Source organism: Strongylocentrotus purpuratus, unplaced genomic scaffold (genome assembly GCF_000002235.5).
Source record: "Strongylocentrotus purpuratus isolate Spur 01 unplaced genomic scaffold, Spur_5.0 spur5_scaffold_4, whole genome shotgun sequence".
NCBI lineage: Eukaryota > Metazoa > Echinodermata > Echinoidea > Camarodonta > Strongylocentrotidae > Strongylocentrotus > Strongylocentrotus purpuratus.
Genome location: NW_022145610.1, coordinates 4,051,120 through 4,070,491, shown reverse-complemented (window position 1 = coordinate 4,070,491; position 19,372 = coordinate 4,051,120). Strand labels below are relative to the sequence as shown.

Sequence of the window (19,372 nt, the reverse complement as noted above, 5' to 3'; positions counted from 1 at the left end):
GGCTCTAAGGCGGGCCCCTGGATGCTCATCTGACCGTAATTAAATACTTAAAACCCCTGAGCTTCCAGGGACTCTGCCCCCTGACCCCAACAAGGGCTCTAAGGCGGGCCCCTGGATGCTCATCTGGCCGTTATTAAATACCCCAAACCCCTGAGCTTCCGGGGCTTTGCCCCCTGGACCCCACCAAGGGCCCTAAGGCGGCACCCTGGATGCTCATTTGACCTTGATTAAATACCTAAAGCCCCCGAGCTTCCAGGGGCTCTGCCCCCCTGGACCCTACCAAGGGCCCTAAGGCGGGCCCCTGGATGCTCATCTGACCGTAATTAAATACCTAAAACCCCTGAGCTTCTGGGGCTTTGCCCCCTGGACCCCACCGAGGGCCCTAAGGCGGCACCCTGATCGATAATGCTCCACTTTGAAAAACGTTCCGCGGGACCTGCATGTAGCGTGTAAGACTGGTGGTGATGCATATTTTTCGTCTGCCCCCCCCCTTCCGAACTTTTTTTCTCATTACGTCACTGCCCCTGGAATGTGAGCCCCCTGGAATGTGAGCCCCCCCCCCCATCCCAAACTGCTTCCGGCACGCCTGTTTGTGTGTGTGTGGGGGGGGGGTGCACACGTCATCCTAACCAAGGCCTCTCGAGTATGTCAAGGTGACATTTTCGCAATAAATTTCGAGAGCAGGAGCCGAAGAATCACTGGATCATGAAGTTGTCAGCGATGAAGCCTGTGGTAAGTCCATGGCTATTGACCGAGGTCCACATCACTACATCATGGTTAACCGTTTTTCCCCATTCGCACAATATATTTCTGACTCTTCAATTCCACTGGTAACCGGCCAATGGAAGAACTTCTTTTAAACACTTCCCCTTTTTTTTCTTGTCCGCACACTGGTGAAAAATCTGATTATCAGTGTCTTCATGTGACGGCCTTAACCCAGGCGAACACGTCTCGCATCATCAGCTCGACGCCTAGATGACATATTTCATCTGCCCCTGAGCAGCATAATATACTAGCTGTTGCAGTAGGCTCTATAACATGCAGCGCTTTCATAACACTTTTAAACATGAACTCCTTACTCATCAAAAGGCTTTCATCATCGGTAGCTGCCAGTTAAGAATAAATTTCAACCGCGTTGATGATTCAGGCTTACCCTCTTATTCTTAACATCCAACGGAAAAGGCGCTGTATAAAGTCGGTTATTCCAAATAAGTCAAAGCGTTTACCACTTTTCTATTAAGCCTGTATATTAAGGCATTTTTCCTGATCATTACTTCCGCAATTGTCCCTAAATATCGTAGCATTTCGTGATTTTCTTTTCTTCTTCACATATTCTGATCAACCAGTAACGATGTCCATGGCTTAGTATAAATGTAACCAGCGATGACATTATGGATATTGGTCAATCAGGGAAATCTTCCAGAGTGTTGTCGCTGCATCTTGACATACTCCTCGAAGTTCAATGCTATTGATCAGTCAAGAATAATCAGTTAAGACAAACCGTCTTGCACGACACGTCCATTCTGGTAAAGCTTCTTGATAGCAGGGCTCTCCGACGCGAAGGCTGGTGTGTTTTTCTGACGCCTTCCAATGACGGTTGTCAGATATTCTTAGCGTCGTGGCGTCACAATAACGTGTGAGACAGGTGAAAAAGTACAAAGTGACCTTCATATTCTTTCAATTAATGTTAGCTTTAAAATAGCTTTAAGTACCATAACTTTTGGTGATCACAGAACAGTCTCCCTGTGTCTAGCAAATGAGAGAGCCATGTCGTTGGCCTCTGCCACTTTCTTCTGAATGCATCCCTAATGCATTTTGTCACAGCCCATCTGACAGTCCAGGGTCTGACGGCCTCTATCTGCTTTCAAAGTTTGATCTAATTGGCGTCGATGGCTTTCTGTTTGAGACCATTTCATGAAGTCCATAAATAAAAACAATGCCAAATTAGAAGCTGTAGAGTGCTTATCAACCACATCAAACTGAAGAAGAAAAAAAAAAACGATTGATCAGTGCAGAATAACATGCATCACCAGTGATCATAAGACAGCAATCTGTCTGTAAAAGCGAACGCGAAGAAGAATTCCTCGTCGCTGATTGGCTGGTTGACTGATAACCTCAAGCGCTGATTGGTTGAAAGTCGATATATGCCATCATGTCGTGATATCATCCACGAGAGCTCAGGGTAAAAGACAGTGCCAGCTGGCGACGGGTTTGTTTCCTGAGCGGATCATGTCGTTCCAGTGGGCCAACTCTTCCCCGCCAGTTCCTGGACCAACAACGGCTTTTCCCAAGACCTGAAGTAAGAAAAAGATGAATAAAGGCTTCAACATAAGATACAAGGGAAGTAAAATGTGATAAAGTGAAGGGAACGTCTAAACACTAAACTAAACTAAACATAAACCAGAAATTACCAGGGGACAGTCTGAGAACAATTCTAGTCGATTATTTTGGTCTATCAATTAAGGCTACCTGAATGTGTAAAGAAACCACGAATTTAAGAATAGGGTCAACGCTTATCTTTGAAAAATTGGAAAACATAATATTGATTTTTTTTTATAGTCGTAGTACGAATTTCAACTAGGAGGGCAGATTTCATAAAAACTAAAATATTAATATCTCCATTAATCTAATCTAGCTTTGCACAAAAGTTTTGGGACTAATTATTCCAGTTCATTCCAGTGTGGTGGAAACACTGTGGTTTATACACAGGAAAACCGTGTCTTTGCATTCAATACTTGAGTCCACGCTCACCTCGTTTGGTCCGAATCTGTTCTCATGAATGACCTGGAACTCGATGGTGAGATGCTGTAAGAAGTCGGTGTCGACATTGAAGACGAGAGCCTCATTGAACACGGGAGATCGTGTTCCATGCTGTGTGGATGTCTTCTTCTTCTTCAGTCGTTTACTCATGTAAAAAATTGAAACTTTGACGTATGGATCTGATAAAGGAAGTCCGAGAACAATATGGATACATGATTGTAAATTTGTATCATACACGATAGGCTGATAATGAATTCATATCAATACTCTATCAAAGTGTTAATGTATAAAATTAAGATTAGACCAACTTCCTCGTATTATTAAGACATATTTATTTAGCTCGAATATGTGTGTATACGTTGCAACAAGATAAAGAGGGTGGAAAAGAACATTTTAGACAACTAGGCTGGCCACGGGGGGGGGGGGGGCGATCCCCTATGAAAAGAAACTGGTAACAAAATAAGATGGTAACATAAATTTTACCTTTTTTAACAAAAAACGCCCCCCCCCCCCTCTAGCAAAAAAATAATAAAGGATTTAGTGTTACTTTCCCTCCTGCTCCCCTCCCCTCCCCCCCCCCCGCTTTTTAACCGGTTAGATGATTCGCTGCTAAATATTTCCTCACAAATTGGACCCAAAAAACAAACAAAAAATATGTGCTCAATTTTCATATTCGTATTGAATGATTTACAGAACATCCTTAAATGGCATTAATTACTTCTGTATTACTTTCAAATATGTTAATGTGTGTTTTAAGAAAAAAATACTGTATTACGCTTTGTCAATTTTTTATAAAGTAAATGCAGCCAATCAATCAATGGATGAATATATTGAAACGGAAGGGTGTGCTAAAGAAACAGTTCCTACCTGCAGTTTGCTTTCCCTCAGCAGTGCTAACGGTGCGTAGGTTCCTGGCTTTTAGTATGACCACCGTGAGACGTTCAGCACTTGGAAGGTATGACAGTGAAAACATCAGGTCACCGAGAACATGAGATGGGCACTACAGAGAACAAAGATAAATATATTTTTTTAAATGATGACGTAAATTATACTACGCGTCACATTTTGTATGGTGTAACACTGTGCTCAGTGGATAAGTGCAGGACCTGTGTTGCGCGCAGTTGCAGTTCATTTACACGTTCAAATGAAGGGGCGGTTGTTTCTTTTTTTTCTTATATTATATTTTTTCTTTCTTATATTTTGTTTTTGAGGCGGTTTAAAGGTAATACAAAGTTTTGGTATCGGGTCGTGGATTTGGTTCAATTGAACAACCTTGTTCAACGGCGAGTTTTGAGCCAATTTCGCCCGGACACCGCTTGTTTTTAGGGTATCGCTCGGTCGCTGCTGAAGTTTAAGCGGAGTTAAAATTCGGGCGGCGCCTGCTCACTTTCACTCGTCGCCCAAAGTACACTCGGTGCCAGGGCGGTCACCGCCCGGGCACCGATCTAATCGAACGTTCGCCGTCGAGCGATTTAGGTAAAAAATCGAAGACGCTAGGTCAAAGGCTGCCGAGCAGTCGCCGCCTGGTCGCCGGCCGATCGCCGCGGGGAGATCAGTCAGTCACTGGGCGGCAAGTCCAAAATCGGTCGGCAGCCTTTGACCTAGCGGCTTCGATTTTTGACCTAAATCTCTCGACGGCGAACGCTCGATTAGGTCGGTGCCCGGAACGCCCGGGCACAGGACGTATTTTGGCGCCCCGCCTATCATCGGCCGGCCGCCGGGCAATTTCTTTAAAATTAGCCGGTGGCCGGTGGGAGACCGCTCGGGAATCGGTTGGTCATCTGTCGGTTACTGCCGAGAGGCCGCCCCGAAGAAGCTCTTGTTGAGATGTGATGCGGTAAACCACTGCCCCCCCCCCCCCCCCCCAGGAAAAAAAAAATACATATATATATATATAAAGAAATTATTACAACATTAATATCATAGGAATAGATATACATGTACATTTTTTTCACTGAATATTCCATTTTCATCTACAAAACGTACGCCTCGATCCTCAGATATGACGCGCCAAAATCGCGCTGTTTTCTATTTAATATTGAAATAGCTTCACGTTTCTGTATCTTAAATTTAGAGCTCAGGAATATGCGCAGGAGATTTTGTTGCGCGCAGTTACAATTCATTTACACGTAGAATTGATGGGGTGGGGGCAGGGTTTTATCGCGTCATATCTCTGAACGACCCTTTTACTAAACGTATTTAATTAACATAATAAGCACGTGGTCATTTGATTTATTAACGTACCAGAGTTGTACACACAGATGGCGGGGCTCGGATTCCCTTCCAAACCTCGAGTTTCTCCGTCAAGTCCACGTGCGCCAGAGGTAGCTCGACAACCCCGATACACTCGTCCCTCGAGAATTGATCGTAATCGTAAAGGTATACTCGGACCGTTTGCCGATGTATTTCTATTTCTGGGATCTCAAAGACGAAACTTTCTCGAAATTCCGGCAATACCGTTTTCCGATGCACCTGATGGAGGGATCATATGGTAAGTTATTTCAGGGTATATTGAATATACGGCACTCTCGAACTAATCAAAAGTAGAATAGGAAAAAGGAAAATCGAGAAAAACAAAGTGTTTTTTGTTCTCTTTAAAGAGAGACAAAAGGGAAATCTAATAGTAAAAAGGGGGAAAATAGGAAAGGGAGAGGCGAATATAATATAGCATGGTCACAATATTCCCTTGCGTTTCATTTATCTACACACTGTGAACAAACCAGTGCATCAAGACTGCACTCACACTACGACATCGTTAAGACCAAAATATTTGGAATAAATAATGGTATCATGAATGACATGAATGAGACAAAAATGACGCCTCTTCAAAACTAAATTCCCAACAAGGACAATTTCGTCTGAAACTTCCCCATCGTGTATGCCCTGTAAGAACCATAATGAGGGGTTGTGCATGGGCCCCATGTTAACATTTTGAAGTGATGAAAAAATTCAGGCGCCGCTCTATATTTTTGTTTTTTGAGAGGGTGCATGGGGGAGGGGGTGTATTCATTTTCTATATGTGCGTCGCTTAAAATTATTCATAATAATACGAAATATAAATTCATTGGCTAGAGGGGTATGAAGATTTTGGTTGTTGCTAGAACTGCTACACATAAAATATTCGTACCTTGCTTTGTAACGTCTTCGATGCGTGGGGTATGACGCATACTTTGCAGTACGGGTCAGCTGTCCCGCTGAAATCCCTGGGTTGGAGGTTGCGAGCCTGGATCAGTCTGACTGTAAGTAGACCCATCTCAGAGTTGTACTTAAGAGAGAAGTTCATGATACCTAATGTTGACCCATCCTGGGATATTTTCTGGGGAGGAGACTGTGATAAAACACAACGATGGGGTAGACCGTGAAGGAACGGTTAATATCAGGTGAGAATGGGGGTGGGGTGGGGGGTGTGAGAGAGAAATGAGAGAAAGAAAGAGAAAGAGAAAAGAGAGGGAGAAGGTGAGATAGGGACAGAGAGAGGCTAGAGCTAGAGAGAAAGAGAGAAGAAACAGATACACAAGATTTAGCCGTGGGGGAGAAGGCAGATTAAGGTGCTGAGAGAGAGAGAGGGAGAGAGAGAGAGAGAGAGAGAGAGAGAAATGAGTTGCGGGGGCAGAGAGGGGTGGGGTGGGGTGGGGGAAACATTTTTTGAATGATTTAACAAGAGGAGTAAAGTTAGACGAAACTAATTGAGTTGTGTGTGGGTGTGCTTACGTGTGTGTGTGTGTGTGTGTGTGTGCGTGTGCGTGTGTGCGTGTGTGTGTGCGTGTGAGAGAGAGAGAGAGAGGGGGAGAAGAGGGATAGATGTCAAACCAAAGAAAACTTACACAATAATGTGTGCATTGGTATAACCTATAAACCATGATAACAGTGTATAAATCCCTAATATGAATTTCCTGGGCTGTTGATAATTATTATTTGGGGTGGATGGTGTGGTTTAAGATAGGTTTAGTCCCACCAGTGAGAAATTAAAGGCTAAAAAATGCTGTTAACACTGGACTTACTTACCGACATTTCTTTGTACATATGAGAGGTTGGGTCGAGTTGAGCAGGATCCAGTTTTCTGCTCATAGAGGGCGTCCTTGGACTAATCGGTGGTTGTGCCTTTTCAATAGAGAGATCACTGATGGTGCTTGAAGGGGCTGTGGAAAAAGGTTTGTTTTGTTGAGAGGGGGAGATGTTATAACATTTTAAAAATTATGCTGAGTTTGCAGGTGTCTCTACGTTTCATTAGCAAGCTGTATGGCCTTTGGTATTCAAAAATATCTTTTCAGAGCATGCTACATCTATCGAAAATAATATCGCTAGTGATATTCGTTTTTCTCGCAATGTGGTCAATAATGAATACGGGATCTAAAAGATCACGACGTTTCGTGCGCCGCTGCAACACTTCATTAGTTTTTATCACCTGACGAAGTGTTGCAGCGGCGCACGAAACGTCGTGATCTTTTAGATCCCTTATTGACCACATTAGTTGTTATCACCTGACGAAGTGTTGCAGCGGCGCACGAAACGTCGTGATCTTTTAGATCCCTTATTGACCACATTGCGAGACAAACGAATATCACTAGCTATATCATTTTCGATACTACATCCGCAAAGACCGCAATGAGTAATGTATTTAGCATTATGCTACATCTATTTTTTTTAAATCAGGGGGAAAAAAATGATTTCGCCTATTTTGAAACATCGAACTAAAATGAAAGCAGCCCCTCTTTAACTGTAATACTGTCTAAAGGGATACTAACAATTTATGCTTCATTTTTCCTTTAAAAAGGTTTCGTCAATTAAGTACTTTTGAAAATTGTGCATATACTTAAAGGGAACCAAAACCTTCATGCTAAGTTACTTTTATTGTAAAGTTTAAGATATTTGAACAAAATCAGTGAAAATTTGAACAAAATCGGGCAAGTAATAAGGAAGTTAAAGCTTTTTTAAATGACTATTCACTCGAGGGCGATATCCAATTTGATGACATCATTTGTGGACAACTCTCCATGCCTTTTGTACTACAAATTTCATGTTTTTCCTTCTTTCCTGTGATTGAGATAATCTACTCCCCTGAAAGCAAGATATAGAATGCAAAATGATATTCTACTTCACATGTTATGAAGCTGGATCAAGAACACAAATAGATACGAAGAAAACGAAAGAATTGTGTGAAATTTGATGTACAAAAGGCATGGAGAGTTGTCCACAAATGATGTAACTTAGTATGAAGGTTTGGTTCCCTTTAATATTTGCGAACCAATATCTTGATCCGCATCCATAACTACAGTGCACGAAATAAAGCAAGCTAACTTATTTTTGTGTGGGAAACAGAATTTCAGTACTGTGCGGTAACAAGAAAGAAATGTAGGGGTGTCGCTAGCACTTATGGGCTTGGGCCAAAACCTGGAAACACGTTATCGGGTGCTTTTTCTAGCAATTCAATGTCTTGCCACTGCGAGTCGAGAGGTTTGCAAAACGTCAATTACCATAAAAATGTTCGCACCCCAAATAATAATCATAAAAGGGATCTCCCCCCCCCCCCTCACCCCAGTACACAATTTATGTGCTACGTGATCTTTGAAAAATATCGTATTCCACTATAAACTATTTTGGAGGTCTTAATTTGTCTACGTACAAGCGAGAGGTGCATACGTCAATATTTCGATCTCCTATCATGACTACCATATTCCCATCGTTATGATGATTATCACATGTATGTTTTCCCACTGTCAGCTCTGTTACTATGGCAACATCGTGAAGGTCTTTTGTCAACTTGTTTATCGTTGTTGACGCTCTGGCCTACGGGAGAAAATTAAAAGGAGATCCAATCTTGATAGTAAAATACTCTAGGGGGGAGCAGAAAATCAGACGAGTAGACTGGTGAAAGTTTGAATGAAATCGGACAAAAATGAAATTATTATGAATATTTGAAAGTTGTATAGAAATATGTTGTCTATTAAATACTTTGAGTAGTGCCCTGAGGGAGAAGGAACTTCAGAGAAAAACATGAATTAATAATATTTTTTACACGACAAACAGTAGAGTTATTTGCGACTAATCTACTGATCAAACTGCCAATTTGATATTCGCATTGACCTAGTGATCAAATAATTATGTCAAACATTTTCATATTATTGGTCCGATTTATTTGAAATTCACACTTCCGCCATTTTGTTTATCTTATTTTTCTGCTTTCGTACAAATGAACTAATACAGGGTCACATCGCCCTTTTAATTTCGCCACTTACATGTAAATAGCAATCAGCTTCCATTTCGTTAGTACAGTTATTTTCTTCCCCCACTCTCATCATGCCCATTAGATTATATTTATATTCACTACTGCGTTGGTAAAAATGAACCACTACAATCAATTAAAATACGATCACTTTTCTACTAATATCTTTGGGTAAACCCTCTTAATGATCCGCGGCATCAACAAAACATTAAATTACCATGTGCTACTCCCATTTTAAAGGGATCGTTTAACAATGTTAAATCTGAGATACACGGTCCTACATGTTACCAGTGTCTGTGATATGGTGTAATATTGAGGCCCTAAAAAAAATCGCGCTTCAAAATGACCCAGAAGTGCCTCAAAAAAGTAAAAAAAAATCTTTGAGTGACCGGTTTTACCATGCTCGTTTTCCCCAATAGACTGTAGCGTTATGAAAACCGTTCGGCGAACGGTTTTCAAAATTTGTAATTCCAATCATTACTATCTTGATAATCAGACAGGCGGTCGGCTTGTAAAAGTCATGGAGTTCCTGACTGACCTAAAGGTTTATAATTATCATTACAGCATGAGCAAAATCAGGGATTATTTCTAAAGGATCTAAGACAAAGTTACCGGATCCCTTTAAGTCAAGATAATGCCAATCTGCCTGGCACAACATTGTCCAGAGTAGGCATTATTTAATCCGTCACAGAATGGTCATGTTTCTAAAAAATAGTCACAAAGTAATGTACCTGGGGTAACTCATTTGCAACCATTTGCATACGCCGCTTAATTACGTGTGCATCAGGTAGGGGAAGGGTTAGGTTAGGGTTGGGGTCGTGGCTATTTTGAGAATCATGCCTATACGACTGACTAATGAATGGCTACCAGTGTAAAAGAGCTAGCAATATACACTCTTAAACTTACAGCAGGAACGTAGAAACTCATAATAATAATGATAATAATAATATTGATGATGATAATAATAATTATAATAATAATAAGATAAATAATAATAGTAATGATTATATTATCAATTATAAGATCGATAATTCCAATATCATAAACCGTATGAGGCACTTAATGACCAATACACTTATAAACAAATGTCGTCACTAAAAATCATGCAATGTTAAGAAGTCTAGCCATTTAATAGACGACGTAGAAGTGTTCTTCCGAAAGTATACTCCATTTTGTACGTGCTTCATTCGTGATAGTTTGTGCTCTAACAAATAAGGGCGCCAATATTAACAACGTGTTGATAGAAGCCCTTCACGCTGTTGCCATAGAAACAGAGCTAAAAGCAGTGAAATGTTTATTAATGTGATAATGATAATTACGATAGAGACATGAAAGTAGACGTAATATTGACGTATTCACCTTAGGTTGCATGCAAACAACTAAATGAACGCCTTGGAAATGCAAGTTTTTCGTAGAATTTCAGCATCTTTCATTGAAAGACTTTGCTTTAATTCACATGTAGACAAGATGCACCTTGGAATAAAAAAAAGGTCTATCGTTTTCTTTATAGTTTTTTTTTTTTAGAGGGGGCGGGAATACCCGGAATCTCCTCCATGGCCATCTCCTGCATCCACCTCATGAACACGGTGACGTAGATCATAAAATGCATCTGAATATTTATCTAGTTATTAAATGAATTTTATCCTTGTTGGTATTTCATTTTATTCAGAAAGTCCTTACCTCGGGGGATCGTGAAGTTGGCTGGATAAAGAGAAAGAGGAGGCGTTGAGGAGGAAGTCGTTGATTCTGACCTAAAGAAAAGATGATACGATGTTTCAGTCTTCTGATGAGGGTGGTAATCATACATCGTCACTCATTTTTTATTAATTTTTTTATTTATTTATTTATTTATTTATTTTTTATTCATATTTTTTATTTCATTTTATTTATTTATTTATTTATTTTTTATTTATTTTATTTTATTTTATTTATTTTTTTTTTTTTTTGGGGGGGGGGGGGGGATTTTTTAAGGTCTCCCCCTTCCTCACGAGTGGCAATGCTTGTGGGTGAAATATAATTATATAGATAGGCACACCCCCATCCGTTCATTTATAAAGATTTAGCGATGCCTCCAGAACAGAGAGAAAAGTTTTAAAACATTAAAAAAACAATCAAAAATTGGAAAAGATGAAATTCTACCTACCCGTCTATAGAACTGTCAAAACGTCTGAAAGACGGGAGCTTCATTCCCGGTGTGAACTCGTCATCGGAGTTCGGAGGCTCGGGTAGGAACATTGCTGGTTGGGCTTCGAAGTCGCTATCATCTTCCATCTCCTTCCTCAGCTTCCCAGGCGACTGTATATAGCAGACACAGACGAGGACGGCGAGGACGATGCCGAGAGTTAGAGCGGCGGAGATCGAGGCGATTATGAGGTAGACTTCCATTTCGATGACGACGGCGGGGTTGGTTTTAAGGATCTTCTGATGCTCGTCCGCCTTTCGGGAGACTTATTCTTCCGGAATTTAACGAATGATAAGCGAGAAGTGCCGATGTCGTGAGCGAGACTTGTCGAGAGTCAACGAAGGATGAGCTAAACTTGCCGAAGAATAGAGCGAGAGTCACTGGGATTTATTGTCGCAGCTTGTCAAGACACGAAGCAGTCCAAAGAGGCCTGTCATTAAAGAAATGGAAAATGATATATTGATTAGATGCAGCAGTTTCAAGAGAGATGGACTACTACAAACATGATATGAACAGTTGAATTAAATTAAAGTACTCCGTACTAATTATGCATTATGCAAGCCAATTTCATTTGCTTCCTCTGCTTATATTACGATAAAATCTTTGGTTATTTTTAATCTTATTGAAATCATGTCTAAGTTAATGAAATAATAGCGATTTATTTTAAATCTACTAAATTATCATTAAATATTCTAACGCATCCGATACTTTACAACCCTTCTTGGCAATTAGCATGTTTAACTGAATACATTCTTTATTGAAATACAATTGTACGTGTTTAATAGCGGATATCGGCTACACCGAGACGATTTAAGTAGTTAGCACACGGGGTAGTTGATTAGTAGCTTTAAAATGGATAGATACAGTATTATCTTATTCATCAATCAAGTATCTATGAGATGTATTCCCTCTAAAAAAGACTGGTAACAGGCAATTAAAAAATCCATAGATTGTACTCACTGATTTTAGGGTTGGCATATAATGAGGACACAGTTTAATTATATGGATGTGTAATTATATCTTAATTATAAAACTGACGGCGCCTTTGTAGTCCGGTTTTTGGCGGCGATACATTTTGTAGTTTATTGTTGTCTTAATCACGTTGTTTAATATCACGTGTCTACTGTTGAATAGAGAAACTGGGAAAAACAAATTTCGCCTATATGAAAAGAGAAGGTCTAGTTCCGGTTAAGGTGACAACATTATTTCTGAGATTTCTCATTCTTTTTATTTCAATTATGAAGAGTAATTATAGTTATCATATAGAAGTAACGCATAAAAATGGATTTCTTTTCAAATGCCATCATATTTGAAATATAAAAATGTGACAAGAACTAGCTAAAAAGTTAAGACCAAACGTTTATTCCACATGTCATGTGTATGTAGTCCTATATACCTATTATTGTGTTTATGTCCATGTTGTTTTCAGCGACTAGTCGTTTTCTTCATATTTTTCATCGTTCCAAAACCTCAAAGTGACCATCAATTCTTATGTTTACGTTATCAACTTTTACCGATCGCTTCTCCAGGTAGGTGTGTGTGTAATCGCATGACGAGTACTCAATTTCATCTTTATCATATTTTTGTGTTGTTGATTAGTTCCAGTCACATGAACAATTCAAAATAGGAAGCAGTACAATTACATAGCCTTATTGGTCCGAATTTACAAAGGAGGTTTAGACAAACCTAGGTTTATATGCGCAGGCGCGGATCCAGGGGGGGGGCCGAGCGGGCCTTGGCCCCCCCCCCCCCCGCAAAAAAAAAAAAAAAAGAGAGAAGAAGGAAAAGAAGGGAGAAAGGGAAAAAGGAGAAAAAGGGAAAGAAAGAAGAGGAAGAAGAAAAGTAAAGGGGGAAGAAGGAGATCGGGGGGGGGGACAAAAGGGCCTTGCCTCCCAGGCTGTTAACCCCCCCCCCCCCCCCAATCAAAAAAAAATAAGAGAGAAGGAAGGAAAGGGAAAGAGAAAAAAAGGAAAAGAGGAGATACTGGCGTACTGATAGAGGGGGGGGGGGCTTGGGGGAAATCAAATTCAAACGTGGTTTATTTCTGATTCCACAACGGTGTATTACAAATAATGCTGAAATGACATAATTTCCGAAATTTTTCCTCACTTTTTAGTAAATTATACGTTTGTATGTGTTTGTTGGAAATTAAAAAAATTCCTAAATTTACAACCAGGCAAAAAATATGATTCTTGAGATTCCTACATGTTAGGGCCCGAGGTACGGCGGGGATCGAGAGCCTCGAGGCATCAAAATATGCTCATCTGACCGTGATTAAATGCCTAAAACCCCTAAGCTTCCGGGGGACTGAATTGAGACGAGGATTCAGAGGCGAGAACGGTAATACGAATCTTTAATTATTTAATGAAACGTATAAGCTTATGCGCTTCGCGCGGGATGGAGGGGGAATTAAATTCCGATGAGGATTATTTTCGAGAACGGTACAATGAATCGTCTTCTTCTCTAATGATTAAATGAAGATTAAAAGCTTCCGCGATTTGCGCGGGAGGGGGGAACCTGAATTCAGACGAGGATTAAGAGTCGAGAACTGTACAACATATCGTCTTCTTTCTCTAATGATTTAATGAAACGTAGAAGCTTCCGCGCTTAGCGCAGGAGGGGGAGGGGGAGGAACTGAATTTAGACAAGGATTAAGAGTCGAGAACTGTACAACGAATCGTCTTCTTCTCTAATGATTAAATGAAGATTAAAAGCTTCCGCGCCTCGCGCGGGAGGGGGAAACCTGAATTCAGACGAGGATTAAGAGTCGAGAACTGTAAAACGAATCGTCTTCTTTCTCTAATAATATAATGAAACGTCAAAGCCTGGGAGGGGGGAACTCGCCCCCCCCCCCCGCATTACGTCACTGTTGCTCACCATAACGTACCAATATTTGGCTCGCATAATTTCAAATTTGGGCCCCCCCCCCCTAAGAAATCCTGGATCCGCGCCTGTATATGCGTCATTATACGCGTCATACCAAGGTTTGTCTGAACCTAGGTCTGAAACGCATCGAAACGCGTCATAATGACGCACATCAGAAACCTAGGTTTGTCGACAAACCTCCTGTGTGAATTCGGGCCATTAAAGGGACGAGTTCTGTTTTCAGACCACAAATGCCTTCAAAGTGCATGTTTATTGCTCTTATTCTTATCTATGACATTTCTAGTGCCCTTTTGCGACCTAAAATTGCTCTGAAGGTAATTTTAGACCCCAAAATGTGTCAAATTTAGCTACGATCATACCAATTCAGCTCCACTTTAAAAAAAAATACGGTGGCCGTTAATAAATTATTATTAAAAATAACAATACATGCGCCGGCTGGTTGTGCATAATATAACTAACACGAAAATGCCAACTAAAAAGCCAACATCGGCATTGGCTGAAATATGACAAAAAAGGCGCTATTTCGTTTTTTCAACGGCTTTTTCAAATTCTCTAATATTTGTGGTGGTACACAAGTATTAGAAATCGTTATATTTATGGATACTTCAGCCGTCTCTGAACCGATTTTGATTAAACACAGATGATTTTGTCATTTAAAGTGTATGTTCTTTCAAATCTTGACACTCAGTTTTTCATTATCTCACAAAAAAAAAAAATTTGAGTAGCGCCCTCTACAACAGAACTCAACTATCCCTTTAAGTTTACTTTCTATGATATTTATAAGTAGGCCTATGTAAGTTCCACTGATTAATGTTCAGGTGACACAATCGCTATGCTATCACATTAAAATATCAAAATTACCAGTATTCACATGACTAATTGTCTCGTTGAACCTTTTTTTATTTTTGCTCTCCCTTTTCATGCCGCTTCCGGCCCTTCTCCTTCCCGGCTACCTGTAGGCCTACTTGCATTCTTTATTTCTACCATCTCTCTCTCTCTCTCTCTCTCTCCCCTCTTTCTTTCTCTCTCTCTCTCTCTCTCTCTCCCTCTATCTCCATTTCGCCTTCTCTCTTTTTAAAGATTTTTACTATAGAATTTCCCCGCCAAATTCGCGTGATTGTCATTCGAATTCATTTACTTTGCATTTAAGTTAGCGCAGGTCGGTTTTGCCATGCCAATTATCATTAAATTTTCCAGTTTTTGTATTTAATTTAGGATTTTGGTCGAAGGGTTTCATAGATCTGTCATTCAATTTAGAAACTGCTCAACTAGCATTCAAATTAATATTCACTTGTCGAAGCGTAATTTTTATCATTCAAATTAATACCTGTCTTTCGTATTCGTAATATTGTTAGTCAAGTTAGGAATGTTAGGGGGAAGAATTGCAACAAACTTTTACAGTTTTTAAATAATGCAGTTAAAATGCATGATTTGCCATTGGGGTCTAAGCTGTTATTCCATGTATTTATTTTCAGGACAATACAGATGGGTGTAGTCAGACATACAGTAAAGAAGGGGCGAAAATCATGGGATATGGCATTTCTGCACGGACATGTTCATATATCCGGGAAAGGTGGGGGTACCCTCAATCGCCCCTTTTTACTACAGACTCGGAATTTTACAAAAGTAATTCATAGTCTCTTATACCCAGCACACCCCTCTGTTTTTCTTAAAGAGTTTCATAGTTTACTTGCCCGCCAGCAGATCGATGGCTAAAGACATGGCTAAATAATTAATCATGTTCAAATTGTTGACTCTAGTCCCTACCCCAGTCATAATATTGTACCCTTCTTCCATAATGAAATTATGATGAAATTATGATAAATTTATGATGAAACATAAGACAAACAACTTCCTTACATGAGCATTTACAAATATACTGAGACCATCAGGTCCGTAGATGCAAGTCGTTTTTTTCTTCTTAACAATCAAACTTGAGTGCTGATGAATATCAGATAAATCTAATAGGTATAAGTGTATAAATGCAAGAAAATGAAATATGATGAAATACACATGAAAAAACAATCTTGAAAGAAAAAGAGCTATAAAAAGTGTGAAATGAACGAGAAATGTATGTTGACCATCAATTTAAGTGCACAAAGCGGTAATTTTTGAATGCTACAAATGAATTAGAATGCTAGAAGTACATCGTTGCGTTGTCAGAAAATCGTGTTGCGCCAAATCGAATGACCAAATAGCGAAAGAAGCACATTGTTCATTAATTTGAATGAAACATACGTAGATTCTAACGAAAATTCCATAGATTTGAAAACTAGAAAAGGGAATATAAACCCGAGATATACCTGACTGCACTAAAAACCGTCGAATTTGGACTCAAGACAAATTAATTTGAACGACAAACTCGCGAATTTGGCCGGGAAATCCTATATCAACTTCGAAATCTCTCCCAAGCTCTCTTGTAGTACTTCACTTCTTTTCTTTCCAATCTCCTAAAGTGTACTAAGTTAAAGAGTACCAATCGACAAGATACGTTTTGCCCTTGATATAAGGGGTTCCGTGTGAGTGTTTCACAAAGACTTAGATCGACTTTAAGTTGGATTTAACTATGGCAGGCCGTTAATGCCACTGTTTGCTCTCACCTACAATAATGAATTATCACAAAATGTGAATTCGTGATCACGATTTTTAGGTCCCTTGAGAAACCAATGCCAGTAAATGGTGAGAGCAAACAGCGGCATGAACGGCCTGCCATAGTAAAGTCCAACTTAAAGTCGATCTTAGTCTTTGTGAAACACTCTCCATGTCCGTCATCTGTTTCAAAATTTGGGTTTTAAAGGTGACTTCTACAGATAGATATTGAGGTATCAATGTACTCTCAGTACACTCTTAATGTCAGCGAGTAAATTGTGCCGAGTAAAACAAGTTGAGTAACAAAATGAGCAATTCAGTACTCAAGCTGGAATAAGACCTTGATTTTAGTGGTACTCGTCACCCGAGTAATTTGTTACCTTCGATAAAGAGTAAATCAATGACTCAACATTGAGTACGAATTTCGTTTGTATCAATTTTGAGTAAACTACGGTTGGGTATTACGCTGCGGCAGGTGATAAATAAATCAACATTGATCTCTTACCCGAATTTACCTCGGGTGCGAGTGAAAGTTGGATCGATGGAAAGTGCAACTAGCTGTCAATATGCATGTGACACCTGTTCTACACATTTTTACATAATAGCAGCTGTATGTTCCTTTGTCTACCTAAGGAACTGGATATTTTGTACTCTTTCATTGTCCGTCATGTGCATGTCTCATGCATGCATGTGCGCGTGCAGAAAGATGCGAAAGAACTGAGATACACTCTTAGAAAAAAGGGTGCAAAACAGGGTGCAAAATAAGAGTTTGCACCCTTTACATAAAAATGAACCCTATTGAAGGAAAAGGGGTTAAAAAAAGGGTGCAATATAAGATTTTGCACCCTTCCCACAAAAATGAACCCTATCGACCAAAAGAGGGTGCAAAATAAAAGTTTGCATATTGCATGCATATTCATGATTACTTTCCACGTGTTCACATAAAAATACATTTATCATGATTTGTTAAGCAAATTATGACAATGCACATCAATTTTTTGATTTTGTATTTTCCTTTGGCAATCATTAACCAATATATTATTTTGTCTGATCATGTTACAATTACATTCACGTTTTAGCAATAGATATATTGATTATATGATTACTAACCAAGAAACATCATGCATGTTTAATATGTATTTGTGTACGAGCAAATTTTACCAGTATTCCTCGATGATGGGTGCAGGATTGCACCTTTTAAAGGGTGCAGGATTGAACCCCTAAAGGTGCTGCTATTGCATCGGTTTGCACCCCTAATGGAGTAAAAACATGTACTTAACTTAGTACATGTTTTTACTCAATATTGATTGAGCAACTAAGCGTTACCCAGAAAACATACTCAATAATTGAGCAAAAAAATCGCTCAAACAATTTGAGTCAAAACATGTACTCGTTAATTGAGTAAAATTTGGCTCAACTCATGAGCAGTTTCTTACTCGACATGAGTTGATTACGTTTCTACCCAGTACTGAGTAAAAAAGGAAACCGCTAAACAAAGAGTAAATATTGAGTAAAGGTTGACTCATTCAAACTGAGTAGAGATTTAGTCTTTTATTGAGTAATATTTTTACTCAACAGATGGGTAGATTTGTTACTCAACACATGCTGAGTAAAGTTTACTCAAAAGTCGGGTGGTTTCCTTTTGACCACCCAAAAGAGTAACATTTTGACTCAAATTGAGCAGTTTTTTTTTAGAGTGTAAACAGTAAAACGACTTGTTGAGTGAAGTATGTGACGCACGTGCATAAGGTGTTAATTAACCTATGATAATATTAGGTATAGCACACCCAAAATAAGTACAACAAACACATGTTATCTGATAATTGCAAATGATCAAGCTTTATGCAAGCTTCAAAAAAAAAAAAAAAAAACAGAATTGAAATCGGTCAATGCGTTGTGATTTTATACCATTTTTTCGATATCGAAAAATTACCGCAAAACCTGCCAGAAATGGCAAAATTCGAAGAAAAAGTTGGCAACTTAATTCATCACTTTCTCGGACACAAATAATAAATTAAATTATCAGACACTAAAATATCATCTTTGTGGTAAAAATACAAAAAAGAAAATTCATATACCTATTACCGTTTTGAAAACAGAAGCCAACAAAATAAGTCATTTTTGCCATTTTTGCGAATCTGCAGATATGAAAAAGTTGTGAAAATAACTAAGTCCGCCTACTTAATATGCGCATATGTAATCAAATAAAAACCGAACATGATACATCAGTTAAACCTATGGTATAGAATGGTAAGGTATGGAAATATATTTGGTATTTGAAATATTAAAAAATCATGAATATTCATCAAATATGCAAATTAGGTCATTTCAGCTAATTATATATTCGCGCACTCATTATCAAATTAGGAAAGTCAAACCGTTCTTTTTTTTGGCATTTTTAAAATCATATATTCATAGATCATATTTACACCAAATATTAACCTTAAATTCCAAATATTTTTGCAATGCCAATAAAATATGGCGATGGAAGTTACTTGGATCACCGTCACAGCTATTTCCTCAAGTGTTTCACAAATTTTTCAGAAAAACCGATCATATGATAAGAATTTGCAGACTTTTAGCTCCTCGGCATCTGTCTGTCTCGAAAGACAATAGAATATTGCGCTATAATTGTACTAGTCAGTTTCTTGGTGTGCAGCTCCTGCTGTGACTGAACAGTCCAATCCTAGAGAAGCAGGTCCTGTTGCAGTTGCTGTTGAAGCCGTAGCTAG

General features: G+C 39.2%; 1 protein-coding gene across 1 annotated transcript; it reads right to left on the bottom strand.

Annotated features, from left to right (window-relative positions):
- Window positions 1-572: 572 nt before the first annotated feature.
- Window positions 573-12,617, bottom strand: LOC585223 (synaptotagmin-5-like). The gene is made up of 8 exons (XM_030998235.1): window positions 11,127-12,617; window positions 10,664-10,734; window positions 6,766-6,899; window positions 5,888-6,088; window positions 5,005-5,232; window positions 3,628-3,760; window positions 2,752-2,939; window positions 573-2,294 (listed from the first exon to the last, which is right to left on the bottom strand). Exons 1-8 carry the CDS (start codon window positions 11,366-11,368, stop codon window positions 2,178-2,180), a joined length of 1,314 nt encoding a protein of 437 aa, XP_030854095.1. The 5' UTR covers window positions 11,369-12,617; the 3' UTR covers window positions 573-2,177.
- Between the last annotated feature and the right edge of the window lie 6,755 nt (window positions 12,618-19,372).

Excerpts from the sequence above, each read along its gene's own strand:
- LOC585223 (XM_030998235.1), bottom strand. The coding sequence starts at position 11,368 with ATGGAAGTCTACCTCATAATCGCCTCGATCTCCGCCGCTCTAACTCTC. Across the intron at positions 6,089-6,765 it reads ATATGTACAAAGAAATGTCG|TCTCCTCCCCAGAAAATATC; the intron begins GTAAGTAAGTCC and ends GTTTTATCACAG. Across the intron at positions 3,761-5,004 it reads CATCTGTGTGTACAACTCTG|TGCCCATCTCATGTTCTCGG; the intron begins GTACGTTAATAA and ends TGTTCTCTGTAG.